Source organism: Oryctolagus cuniculus, chromosome 1 (assembly GCF_051225735.1).
Source record: "Oryctolagus cuniculus isolate XC-2025 breed Fujian yellow rabbit chromosome 1, ASM5122573v1, whole genome shotgun sequence".
Classification (NCBI taxonomy): Eukaryota; Metazoa; Chordata; class Mammalia; order Lagomorpha; family Leporidae; genus Oryctolagus; species Oryctolagus cuniculus.
The window spans coordinates 139,747,963-139,762,632 of NC_142867.1; the positions used below are offsets into that span (position 1 = coordinate 139,747,963).

General features: G+C 41.3%; 1 protein-coding gene across 16 annotated transcripts in view; it reads right to left on the reverse strand.

The window, feature by feature from the left end:
* The window catches only part of AUH (AU RNA binding methylglutaconyl-CoA hydratase), a 162,584-nt gene that overhangs the window by 107,476 nt on the left and 40,438 nt on the right, over positions 1–14,670 (reverse strand). For all 16 annotated transcript variants that reach the window (XR_016222981.1, XR_016222982.1, XM_089316013.1 and 13 more), the window contains one exon: positions 2,647–2,733. Coding sequence is in view for 14 of the 16 variants with exons in the window: in XM_089316013.1 (XP_089172139.1) it covers positions 2,647–2,733 (87 nt within the window). In the remaining 2 variants the exon portion in view is untranslated. The remainder of the gene's footprint in view (positions 1–2,646; positions 2,734–14,670) is intronic.

A 14,670-nucleotide genomic window follows, 5' to 3' on the forward strand; every position in this document is an offset into this window, starting at 1 on the left:
AACTGGAAGTCAACATATTTAAAAAAAAATAGGATATGGGTATTATTGAACCAAGCAGTTAAGGTGCCCACACACCTGAAGCACCTTAGTCCAGTGCCAACGTGCTGCTAATGCAGAGCCTGGAAGTCAGTTGAGTGGCTCGAGTCACTGAATTCCTGCCAATAACATGGGAGACACTGGCTGGAACTGCTGGCTCCTGCTCCTAACTCAGGACAGGTCCAGCTCCTACTGTTGGAGGCATTTGAGCAATGAACCAGCAGATGAGAACTCATCCTCTCTGTCTCTAAAATTAATTAATTTTTTTAAAAAATAAACAAATAAAAATGGTGGAAGACTAGAACCAATTCCAAACAACAGGGGAAAATAAAGAAGTTAGGAGGCTCTTGAGACAGAAAGAAAATCAGACCCGACGTCTGTTTTAGTAAAACCGTAAGCTAAGAATAAATCTTACACTTCTTTAAACAAGATTTACTTACTTATTTATTTGGAAGGGAGAGACACAGAGCATGAGATCTTCCTTCCATCCCCTGGCTCACTGTCAAAATGCCCACAATAGCCGGGACTAGGCCAGACCAAAGCCAGGAGCCTGAAACTCCACCTGGGTCCCCTCCCCGGGCAGCAGGAACCCAAGCGCCGGGCCACCATCTGCTGCCTTCTGGGTGCACCAACAGGAAGCTCAGCTGGAAGAGCGGAGTAGCTGGGACTCCAGCCGGGCACTCCGATACGGGATGCAGGCATCCCAAGAGGCAGCTAAACAGGCTGTGCCATAAAAAATACCATTTACGACATAAAAATCACATGAAGTTCAAATGTCAGCAGGCACAGACAATGTTTTCCTGGAACAGAATTATGTGCATTTGTTTCTACATGGTCTGTCACTGTCTCCACACTACAACGTGGAAGCTGAGTACACAGCTTCGACACAGACCCTGTGGCCCTGCCATGCCTAAAACGTTACTGTATCTTCCCTTAAGTAAAAGTCTGCCTGCCTCAGGTTTCCAACATATTTAATGTATAGATTAGACCAAGATACTCAGTTTCTACATGACTTTCAAAATCTCTCCAAGTCATTATAAAAGACAGCTCAAAAATGTTGGCATGACGATGTAATAACAAGTCCCATTAACAAATATTAAATAACTAAGGAGGAAAAAATGGAGCCTGGATCAGGATCCAGAATGAAAAGTTACTGCTATAATCAAAGAAAAGAAAACGCGACTGTAAAGATAGAGCATCTCAAAACACTTTCCAATTTCAGAATCCACAAAACAGAAAGATTCCTGAAGAAGCATCAAAATAATTTCAACAAAGAGACCCGTCTTAGCCAGTTGTCTTAGCATATATATAAAGTTTTAGGCAGCATCAACTTTGACTTGAAAGATCAAGCTTTCTGACGAACTTCTAAACAAAGTTCAGCTCAAGACATTTGAATATAATAAGCTGGATGTTGGAGACAAAAGCAAAGAAGGGCCTTGGATAATATACCAGCACAGAATGAAATGAGGTAGGGGCTGGTGTTGAGGCACAGTGGGTTAAGACCTGAGTCTTGGCTTCAGCCTGGCCAAGACCTGGCTGTTGCAGGTATCTGGGGAATGAACAAGCAGATGGAAGCTTTCTCTCTCACTCTGCGTCTTCTCTCTGTCTCTCTGCCTTTCAAATAAATAAATATTTTTTAAAAACAGCAACACTGAATGCTAACAGGAGTATGATGGAACAGATACTGTCATATAATTAATGAGAATATAAATTATTACAATGTTTTTGTAATGCAATTAGCTAGGATTTATTAAAATATAATATTAATATATGATACTTGGAAAAGCAACTCTATGTTTAGGAATCATTATACAAGGATATTCACTGCTTTAGTGTAAACAACAAAAACAGTTTTTTTAAGAAAATCTAAATGTTCATTAACAAAGAATTAAATATTTTGGGTAAGACTAGGGATTAGTGGATCAGGCGTAATGGTTTAGACATAGCTTGGGACTCCTGCATCCCCAAGGAGTGCGTGGGTTCAAGTCCAGGCTCCAATTCCAATTCCAGTTTCCTGCTAATGCAGACTCTGGGAGACAGTAGTAATGGCTCAGGCAGTTGGGTCCTATCACCCCTGTGGATGACCTGACTGAGCTCCTAGCTCCTGTTTTGACCTCACCTGGCCCCAGCTACCATGGGCCCAACAGGAGCAAAGCAGCAGATGGGAGATCTCATCTCTTTCTCTGCCTTTCAAATAAACAGAATAAATTACTACTTTTTAAAAATGACTACGAATTAGTATGCAGCAGTAAGTTATAAAGTAATAATAATAAATTGATATATCTGGTAATGTTAATGAAATAATATGATTCTATTTACACAAAAGAAAATAAAAAATCCAAGTTCATATGTTTGTGTATGTTCTTGTGTATGAGAAAGAGCTATTTTTAGGGCAAAGGCTTAGGTCAAACTATTCTGTTTTCAAATAAGTACTCATATATGCCATCCCATCATACAGAAGTTATCATAATTATAAAATTATATATAACCATGCACATCATGGTTATATAAGTATCTGACAAAAACTTATATATAAGGATAGTGGGTAACTTTTAAAATCTGACATTTAAGATTATCTTCATACTGAACAGAGAATGCAAGTGTGCTTACCGATATCATTAATCACTGCTCGGATTTTGGAGACAAAAGGACCAACTTCACTGGAACTCATTTTGGCTCTTTCCTTAAGGTCAGCACCTGCAAAGTATTTAATTACAAATATAATCCTGTTATAAACAAGGTTGTAAGGCAAAGAATTAAAAATTTCCTTAAAAGTGATATATAACTTGAAGTTCAGCTGAATTCACCTTTTAAAGAAATTATACTACCCAGTTCTCCATCATGATGACTGTCTCCAGCAAGAATAAATTACCTTTTTGTTCATAACATCTTCCATGTGATTAAAGCAGTGCTTCTCAACCCTTTTTTTTTCCCTCTTGGGTTTTTTTTTAAAGATTTACTTATTTATTCAAAAGGCAGACTTTCAGACAGGCAGAGACAGAGAGAAAGAGAGGTATTCTATCAGCTGATTCACTCTCCAAATGGTGGCAACGGCTGGAGCTGGGCCAATCGGAAGCCTGGAGTCAAGAGCTTCACCCAGGTCTTGAGGCACTAGAGCCATCCTCCACTGCGCTCCCATGCCTCCAGCAGGGAGCTGGATCCTAAATGAAGCAGCCAGGACTCAAACTGATGCCCACATTGGATGCCGGTGGCACCGCAGATGGAGGCCCAAGCTAATATACTGCAGCACAGATCCTTCTCAAAACTTCTGACCTTAGGACCTGTTCAAACTCTGAGAGGCAGAGACTACATTTGGATTATAACAATCAACAGCTATTCTATTGGAAACTGAAACCAAGAAAGTTTCAAATATTTATTCATTTAAAAGTACACATAAATGCATTAATGTTGACATTAACTGTCTCTAAGTTGGGGCCAGCTCCTTTGTTCTTAAAAAGACGCCATGAGTTCTACCTACAATTGCTCACTGCCCATCAGGGCAAACGCATATCGCGTTTCAGTGCTTGAGACTCCGGTGCCACCGTGGCTGTCCACCCAGAGGACTGTGGTCACATCTGAGAAAAGCTCACTTTCAAGTGTGAACTGGCAACTGCATAATCATGATTTTATTACAGAAGATAACTTTGCAACAGAGAAAAAACAAACATATGGGATTCCTTGTAGGAACAAACATATGGAATTCTTTATAGGATAATTAACTGAGGTCAACAAAGACAGTTGTTTTAATAAAACTGACGATCTAAGGAAAGGTTGGTCCCCATTTATATAAACAAACAACAAGGTAAAATTACAGTACACTAGAAGGCATACACTCAGCTCTGTATTCTCCAGTTAGTCTACAATAAAATAATCACAACAATATATAATATCCAGAACCGGGCTTTCTGATATCACATACTTCCAGGGAGAGTGAGAACCAGAGTGGACAAGGAACATACCATCAGTGCTTACGTATAAACTTGTATACCCTAGAAATCCTCGCAAACATACACCCAAGAGAATCCATTAAATAATATTCAATGCAACATATAAAAATAGCAAAAAAAAAAAAAAGAAAGAAGCAAAATATCCACCAATTGAATAAATAAAACTAGGACAAATTTATACAACAGAATATTATATATGTAGCACAAAAAAGAAGCTTAAGAGTATAAATACAGATAAATCAAATAATAACACTCAAGGAAAATACAATAATAGAAAGATATTCAAGATAATCACTCACACAAATTTTTAAACAAGAGTGCTAACAAAAGCAAAACTAGGTAAGTGGGATTAAACCAAACTAAAAAGCTTCTGCAAAGCAAACTAGAGAGTGAGCCTAACAACTTACAGAATGGAAGAAAGTATTAACAAACTACATGGGTGATAAAGGAAAACATCCAAAATATATGAGGAACTCAACTCAATGCCAACAAAATAGCCAAATTTTAAAATGGGCAAAAAACTTGAATAGACATTTCTTAAAAAGCAGGTATACAAGGGGCCAACGCTATGGCATAGTGGGTGAAGCCGCTGCTTGCAGTGCCGGCATCCCATACAGGTGCCAGTTTTGAGTCCTGGCTGCTCGATTTCCATTCCAACTCTCTGCTGTGGCCTAAGAAAGCAGTAGAAGATGGCCCAAATCCTTGGGCCCCTACACCCAAGTGGGAGACCCAGAGAAAGTTCCTGGCTCCTGGCTTCAGACCAGGACAGCTCTGGCCATTGCAACCATCTGGGGAGTGAACAAGTGGATGGAAGACCGACCGACTGACCTCTCTCTCTCTCTCTCTCTCTCTCTCTCTCTCTGCCTCTGCCTCTGCCTCTGCCTCTCTGTAACTCTGCCTTTCAAATAAATAAAATAAATCTTAAAAAAAAAAAAGATGAAGACACATGAATGACCAAATAGGTATATGATAAAACAAATGCTCAAGAACACTAATCATCAGGGAAATTCAAGTACTTGGGCCCCTGCCACTCACATGAGAGACCCAGAGGGAGATCCAGGCTTCCTGGCTTCAGCATGGCCCCCTCCTGGCACCCTGGCAGTTACAAGCATTTGGGGAGTGAATTAGCAAATGTAACCTCTATGTATCTCTCAAATAAAAAAAAATATACATAAATAAGATGACAACTACAAAAATTTTTAATTAAAAATTAATCAAAAATCAAGATCTCTGTCTCTCCCTATAATTCTTTCAAATAAATAAATAAATAACAAAAAAATCTGTAGAAAAATGGAATTAAAAGATAAGCTTATTTTGGTGCAAAAATTTTTCGAGGCACATGCATATACAGAGTTTCCTCGACATGCAGGAATGGTACTATCCAGCGGTTCAGATACTCATTGACTCTCAGAACATACCCTCTGCAGGCAAGGGGGACCACTGAACTACCAATCTAGAATTTCCAATTAAGCAAGCTGATTCTTCAAATATGATGTACATTTTTATACACACACACACACACACACACACACACACACACAGCAGGAGGCTCATAACAAAAGCAATGCTTCAGCCGGGCATCTGGCACAGCAGTTAAGTTGCCACTTGGGATGCCCCATCTCCTATCACGCAGCACGTGGTTGGAGTTCCAGCTCCTCCACTTCCCAACCCCCTTCCTATGAATATGCACCCTGGGAAGCAGCAGAGGGTGGGTGGCTCAAGAATCTGGGTTCCCTGCTGCCCACATGGGAAACCCAGATTGAGTTCTAGGTTCCAGTCTTTGGCCTGGCTCAGTCCTGTCACAAGAATTTGGGAAATGAACTAAAGGATGAAAACTATCTACCTCTATCTTCTCTCTCTCTCTCTTTCAAAAAATAAATAAAAACACCTAAGTTTTTATATAAAAAAAAAAGAAACACTCAAGCAAATTACTCAGGCAGAAGATCATGAGAACAGATTTTTCAAGCTCATTTTGTACTGCTTACAAGTAATATTTTAAAATATACGGGCATGCACAATGGCTAAAGTAAAAGGGCAAAAGTGATGCAAACACTAACCAAAAGGAAACTTGGGAAGTTACCCCAATATCTGGCAAAGGAGATCTAAGGGGAAAAAATGATTCAAGCTAAAAGGTCACTGTATAATAATAAAAAAGAAAATCTACTACAACGTCATAAAGACTCTAAATCGGCATAATGCATACAAAGACAGCCCTAACGTATACAAAGAAAAAACTGCCAGAAGCAATAACATACACTGTCCAACCTGCAATCAGTGAATTTTCAACAGGCTTCCCTGAGTAACTGACTAGCAGGTAAACATCCTTCTCAAGAACTCCTATCAAGAAATAAGAAACAGAAAAACTAATGCTAAAGTAGAAGAAATAATAAAGCACAGCACTGGCAAGAGCTGTGGGTTGCTCTGACTCCTGGCAGAGAGTAGGTACACGGGTAAGAGGCAAAACAGAAGGGGCAGTCTAGCTTTGTAAAAACTCACATCCTGAAACTGATGCAGGCCCTCTACAACAAGAATCTACCTACCACCAAGAGAATTACCCTAGTACCAGGCTTTTAAGAAAAGCATGAATCCCTCTTAAGGAGCTCATAACCTCTTAAAAGCCCTCCCAACACCACCTCAATGACAAATGAGTTTTAACTTTGATTTATTCATTCATTCAAAAGGCAGAGAGAGAAAAACAGAGAGAACTTCCATCTGCTGGTTCTCTCCCGGAATACCCACAACAGCCAGGACTGGATCAGGCCGACGCCAGATGCCTGGAACTCAGTCCAGGTCTTCCACACACGTAGCAGAGACCCGAGTACTTGGGTCATCAAGGAATTGGAATCGGAAGCAGAGCAAGGACCTGAACCCAGGCACTACAAGATGGGAAGTGGACATCTGAACCACTACACCGAACAGCTACCTTTGGCTGTTCGTTTTTCCAAAGTAAGCTTTGGAAAAATCATATTCAAACCACAGCAACTCTCATTTTTTTCCCCAGATATAATTGGTGTTTGTGCCCTAAAATCTTTCACTGATCACCCTATCACATTTCTTTGCAAGAAAATACACACATAAATTGATCTACTGCTTACGAAATTCCCTATAATCTAAAGCATTAATTTAAAAGTTTTCTTCAAGTCCAAATGTTCATTACAAGTACTATGAACACAGAACGGAAGCATAGGGGGGCCAGCACTGTGGCACAGTGGGTGAAGTGGCCACCTGCAATGCCAGCATTCTATAGGGGCACCAGTTCAAGTCCCAGCTGCTCCACTTCTGATTCAGCTCTCCTGCTAACACACCTGGGAAAGCAGCAGAGGAGGGCCCAAGTACTTGGGCCCCTGCACCCACATGGGAGACCTGGATAAGATGCCTGGCTCCTGGATTTGGATTGGCCCAGCTCTGGCTGTTGCAGTCATTTGGGGACTGGACCAGTAGATAGATCTCTCTCCCTCTCCCTCTCCTTCTCCCTCTCCCTCTCCCTCATTCTGCCTCTCAAATAAATACATCTAAAACAATAAAAAACTGAAGCATAAGTATATTGCAAATACAGTAACTATTAAATACTCAATGTAAACCTCCTAGAAATACATCTTGATGAAATAGATGGCCCATCTCCTCTCTTCCCGTTATTTTATGAAAATCACTGATTTCTAGAGAAAGCAGGGTTCTTCATCAACTTCACTCCTGTGGAGAAAACCTTTCCACGGAAACACGGAAGGGTTTCACCAGAGCAATGCCATTCCTTTACAGCTAACGCCTTCGAAAAGTCACCAAGTCAACACTCACTCAATGATTCTCCAACAACCCTGGGAAGCAGTCTTAATTCACAGTAAGCTGAAAGGGAAGTACTGGGAGCTGCCAGAGTCAGGAGCCCAGCTGCAACTCTCAACGTCAGCATCTGTAAAGCTCTCTTTGTGGGCAGTTTAGAGGCCTTTCCCCCTCCCTAGAGTCATGAAGCAACGGTTCGTGCGGCCCTGAAAGGAAAATGATGAACCACCGCACCCTACAGATCAGCCTGAGAAGTTTTATGAACGAAAACGTCCATAACTCAAATATCTGACAGACAGCCATACACAGACTGGGGCACTGCCTGGATTCCCAGAAACCCCATCCCCAGGCTGGGAAGTCACTCTTGTCTGTCATGCCCCTCCACTGACTCCATTCATTCACATGGAATGCAAATGATGACCTTAAAAAGGTGTTATCTGGGTGGGCATTCAGTGTAGCAGTTCAGGATATACATATTGCGTATCAGAGGACCCGGCTTTCAATTCTTGGCTCTGGCCCCTGACTCTAGCGTCCTGTGAATGCAGGCCCTAGAAGGCACTGGTGATAGCTTGGATAACTGGGCCTTGCCAGCCACACGGCAGACCTGGACTGAGCTCCTGGCTCCCGCCTGGGACCACTGTGGGCCTGTGGGGAGTGAACCAGAGGATAGGATCACTTGTGCTCATGCTCTCTAATTAAGTAAGTCATTTAAAGATTAATGTTAAATTGTTTTCCAAAGTGGTTCCCGGTCCACACATTGCCACCAACTTTGTACTGGTTCAGTTTCTCCAGTGCATAGCACTGTCATACTTACTGAGGTGGTTACTACGCCAATTTGACTAGGCCATAAAATTTCTGGATGAGATCAGCATTTGAATCATGGACTAAGGAAAGCAGATGGTCATCCCAGTGTTGGTGGGCCTCATTCAATCCCTTGAGGGTCAAGTAAAAGAAAAAGCAGAGAAAGAGGAAGTGGCCTCTTCTTTTTCCTGCCTCACTACCCAAGCTGGGACAACTCATCTTCTCCAGCCCTTGTCCTAGGATTTATCTCATGGACTCCTCTGGTTCTCAGGCCTCTGTATTCAGACTGACTACCCAACCCATTTTTCTGGTCTCCAGCTTGCAGACAGCAGCTCCTAGGCCTTCTCAGCCTCCATAATTCTGTGATTCAATTGCACATACACCCTGTTGATTCGGTTTCTCTGGAGAACACTGACTAAGACACTCATTAAATTGTGACAGTCTAATGGATGAGAAATAGTAGTTCCAAGCCACACTTTCCTCTTAAAAGATGAAATGCTTCACAAATCTGAAGGGCATTATTGTGCAATGACTGAAGTCATCATTTCTACATCATTCCAGCTTTTGTGACATGTTGCTGACTCAGGCCCCTTGGCCACCCTGGATCCCACTTCAAATAAGCTTTTATTCCCTCCATTCTGGAAAAACATCAGGTCAGACGACCAGTGGTTTCTGGGGCTTCAGTCTGCATCTCAGCCTACAGCACTGCATGCAGTGGACTCTCCCTGTTGGCTGGGATGTCTCCACGTAATTTAAGGATACGTATCTAACTGTGCTGTTCTTGTATCATGGCTGTCTCAGGTTGCCCTGGTCTAAGAAAACGAGCTGGGAATGGGCTGCTCTTTTCCTATTTTGTCAAAGAATGTATGTAAAACTGAAATTATCTGTTCGACAAATGTTTGAGTAGAACATTCCTCTGAAATTATCATGGCCAGGTGCTTTCTCTTGTGGAAAGATTTTTAATTACTGATTCAATCTCCAAATTGTTCTGAGATTATTAAAGTTTTCTATTTCTTCAGTCAGTTTTGATGAAGTTTCATTTTCCAGTATGTTATCCATTCCACCTAAATTCCTGAATTTATTGGCATAAAGTTCTTCTGAATATTACATTACCTGCTTAATCTCTGTGGAATTTATGACTAAGGCTCCCTTTTCAATCTGAATATTGCATATGCGTTCCCTCAGCCTTGGTGAATTTAGCCAAAGTTGTGACTATTTGACTTTAGAGAGCCGGCACTGGCTCTACTATCCTTAGTACTCAAGGAGCACTTTCCACGTCAATAGTACATGTCCACTTATTCTGCCCTACTGGAGTTTATGCCATAGCTGTTTTGTCATTAAGCCATTCTTCTTTTCTAAAATACAACTTTAATTATATTATACTGTAGTTTTGTTATCATTTAGTTCCAAGTATTTCGTAATTTCCATGAAGATTCCTCTGTTGAGCTGTAAGCTATTTAGAAGTTACCTGAAGTATCCCAATGCCGGGAACTTTTCTTCTTACTACCTTTGTGTAAAGACTTCTAACTTAACTGCCTGTGATGACAGAATGCTCTGTAGTGATAGCAGTCCTCTGAAATCTGCGGAGGTTTTATGGCCTAGCAGATGGTTAATTTCCATAAATATTCCACGTGTGCTTGAAATGAGTGCCTAGGAATCAGCCAGCGCAGACAATGATGCACACAGGTATGTTACATTAGACTAGGACAAGTAACCAACGCTCTCTATCAGCTGGAGCCGGTGCTTCATTCTGACTTTATTTAATATTTTGGTCACTTTACAAATAATTTTTTAATATTTATTTATTTATTGAAAGACTTATGGGGGGGTAGATTTCATCTGTTGGTTCACTCCTCAAATGGCCACAACATCTGGTGCTGGGCCAGGCCAAAGCCAGAAGTAACTCCACATAGGTTTTCCATGCAGATAGCAGGGGCCCAAGCACTAGGGCCATTTCTGCTGTTTTCCCAGGAGCATTAGCAGGGAAGAGAGCTAGACCAGAAGTGGAGCAGCTGGGACTCGAACTGGCGCTCATGTAGGATGCCAGCATTGCAGGCAGTAGCTTAACTGCTGCACCACATTGCCAGCTGCATCTTACAAATAGTTTTAAGAACAATAAGAGGATAATGAAAAAATATCAGAAATTTTAACAAAAACATAAACATGGCAAATTCATATTTTATATTTTCCTAGTATGATCTTATTTGTGTATACACATTCCTACAAACATACATACTTAAAAATATATATATATGCTCATAAAAACACATGAAAAGGACTCTAACATTTGAATGACTGGTGATGTCATGATCCTGGAACACACCAAGGTACTTCAAAAGGTTTGTGAAAAATGAATTAAAACATACGGTTTATTTTGGTGCAAACAAAATTTGAAGGAGCCAGCATTGTGACACGGCACATTAAGGCACAGCCTACAACTCTGGCATCCCATAGCAGAGCACCAATTCAAGTCTGAGCTGCTCCATTTCCAATCTAGCTTCCTGCTAATGTACCTAGGAAGGCAGTGGAAGATGGCCTTGGGGACCTGCCACCCACGCAGGAGACCCAGACTGAGTTCCTGGCTCCTGGAGTTGACCTGGCCCAGCCCTAGCTGTTGCAGTCATCTGGGGAGTGAATCAATGGATCAAAGTGCTCTCATTTTTGCTTTCTCTTTCTCTCTCTCTCTCTCCCCCCTCCCTCCCCCATCTTTGTCTCTCCCTCCATCACTCTGCCTTTCAAATAAATAAATACTTCTTTAACAAGAATTCTGAAATCCATGCAGTTCTTTCATAGCCCATATTTTTCAAGAACTTTTTGAAGAACCTTCAAACACATGGATTTCAAACTTTTTTCAAAATAAACTTACCTTTTAATCCCATTTTCCATAAACTTTCTGAAGTACCATCACAGAGCTTTATAAAAACTGATTCCAGATTTCAAATATATCTCTAAGAGATTACAGTTACTAGCTCTCCCTGCATTTGCAATGTAAAACTGAAGTGATGGTTCACAATTTTGCTGAGGACAGCCATATTCTTTGCTCCCTAATTGCAAAATATTTTCACTTGTAATTTACAAATATCAGTAAGAATGATCAGCCCAGTGGTTTGTTTTTATTTCCACGCCATCTTTTGCCTGTGACATGTTTGCCTTCGACACTTTTCATTTAAAGCTGTGTCTGGGAACTGCACATGCACAACCATCACACAAGATACAAGAATACTGCCACATATCCTCTAGTAAACACGGATGGTGCCTCTCCTCTGCCTACAGCGGTCCCACAAGAGCAGGGGTCCTTTCTATTTTATTTACTGCTGTATCCATGGATCCAAGAAAAGTACCTGACACATGGCAGGCTCCCCAAAAAATACTGAATTGAATGAACAAAATTAACATTTTCATTATAGCTGATTTATAGTAGAAAGTTTTTTTAAAAGATGAATAGTGACCATCTACCTAGCATCTGCTCCTCTCCTCCCACTTCTTCGTGTTAGACTTATTGTTCCTCTGGCCTCTGCCCTGTTCTCCCCACACCCCACAGGCCCTGTACTTTGGAAGATGAACTGACTCCTTCATGGAGTGGTGGGCCCTGGCTAGCCTGAGTTCATCAGCACAGTCCGTCTGGAGGCTCCAGCTAGGAGAGGACAGTACCTTCTTCTACTCAACAAGCCTCATGTGTAGAGATGAGGCCCACAAATGCAGAGAGCTCAGGCTCCCAAGCAGCAGGTGAAGAAGGCATAGAGAGCAAAGTAAAGTGAAAGGAATTTCAGCACCACCGATTCAAGAAATCCTGACAACCGTACAGTTTTAAGTCAATCTGTGATAGTATTTTCCTTGTACACAAAGCTGAGAACTCACTGCCTTCCAGATGAGGTAATGTTAAATGTTACAATATTGGTCCTTCTCTACTGCATCTGTTCCTAAGGGCTGGGATCTTGACTGGTGGGGACCTACGGGCTGTCCCGTATGATTACAGGAAGCTTCCAGACAAGGTACAGAGGGGACCAGCAGCGTTACCTTCCTGATATGACATGACTGTCCTTACAGCATACCTCCTTAGTAAAATCACCAATTCTTAAGTATGAGAGGGACTTTTAAAAGTTCATGGAAAACAGAATTATAAGGTAAGCTGATGGGTGGCCATGTGGCCTAGCTAAGATGTCAGTGTCCCACATCAGAGCACCTGGGTTCAAATCCTGGCTGCAGCTCCTGACCCCAGTTTCCTGGTAACACTGACACTGGAAGGCAGCAGTGATGGCTCAGGTGACTGGGTTCCTGCCACCTATGTGGCAGACCAGACTGAGTTGCTGGCTCTCAATCCAACCTCACCCCAGCTATTGTGAGCATCTGGGAAGTAAACCAGGAGAAGGAAACTCCATCTGTATGTCTCCATCTCTGCCTCGCAAATAAATAAAAAACAATGTTAAAAACAAAAGAGATACTTTATTTTGGTGCAAAAAAATTTCCAGTTTCTTTTCATCATATACATTTTTCATGAATTTTCTGAATTCTTTTACTTAGAGCTCCTTATTCAGGATCTGAAGCCATTTTTTACTCCAATTAAATATAAAATTTCACTATTTTTTTTAATTTATTTATTTGAAAGGCAGAGTTACAGAGAGGGAGAAAGGTCTTCTATCCACTGGTTCACTCCAGCAGTTCAGATTGCTGAGCTGATCCGAAGCCAGGAACTAGAGCTTCTTCCGGATCTCACAGCAAGTGCAGGCCCAAGCACTTGGTTTATCTTTCACCAGTTTCCCAGGCTGTGGAAGAGAGCTGGATCAGAAATGGAGCAGCCAGGACTAGAACTGGCATCCATATGGGATGCCAGAACCACAGGTACACGATTAACCTACTATACCACAGCACAAGCCTCTAAAATTTCTGTTTAAAAAATTATCCAGTAAATGTTTATAGTAATTCCCCACTTGATCGGCCATAGAATTCTATCAGAATTTACAGATCTAATAAATAGCCTTGCTGGCCTATTTTAAGGATTCTCTCTTAAAAGCGATGTCATTTCTCCCTCTCCTGAAGAATGAGATCGGTGTCCTCAGCGTGCAAACTGTGGTAACATCCCCACCTTGAAGCTGCCTCACAGCCCTCATTCACTTCCGCCTTTCACCACATGTCTGTGAATGAATATAGAATGATTTCCAGAATGTACTGTTAACTGCAAAAAGTAAAGTACGGAAGAGTATACAGAGCAGGCCGCTTGTGGAAGGGAGAATGGAAATGGGTATATAAATGAGCATAACTTTAATTTTGCAAAAAGAAATAAACAGGGGATAATCTAGAAACTTGTAAGATTCATTCATAACTTCCAGGGTGGGAATGGGGTGGAGGAGAAGGGTAGGGAGATTGGAGACAGAAGTGAGTAATAACACTTCCATGCTTGTACCTCTTTGTATGGTTTTGACTTTTGAAGCATGTTAATAGTTTATATATTCAAAATAAAGTAAACAGGAAGGAAATCTAATTTTATTTCAAATGAGTAAAACATAACCCACATTCAAGAAGAAACAACCAGCATAACTTCTCAGTACAGTATTTTTAGTACTCTGTATTACAGTATTTTAAATCCTTAGTCTAAGTTTGTAAAGCACTACCAATAAATTACTAGTAAACTCTAGTTAGGTGTGTTTACCACAGTGGTATAGATCACCAACTGTGAAATTACATTCTGTATATTATAGGATTGAGCAGGTAATACAAATATGCAAAGAGAGAAAATGAAAACGAACCTGGTAATGAACTGGAAGTGCAGGAATTAGTATACTGATGGCTTTATTTATACACACACACACACACATACACACAGATGAAAATGTATGTGTGCATATATAATATAATCCTATTTATCTTATTTCTTAGCTCTGTCTCAACAAAGGACCTAGAAGCAAAGACACCGAAGTAACAAGGAGCCCACGGAGACCCCTAGGCCTTGCTTTTTCTGGAGTAACTGGCACTGGATCCACTCCCTTAAAAATCCAGGAAATGGCTGGTCCAGCTGTTGACTGGCAGGGTGGGCGCAGACTGAAGGCACTGTGCAGACTGGGCAAGGCAGGGGCCACACAGCTAGCGCATGGAGCCCTCCCTAACCTGAGGAGGT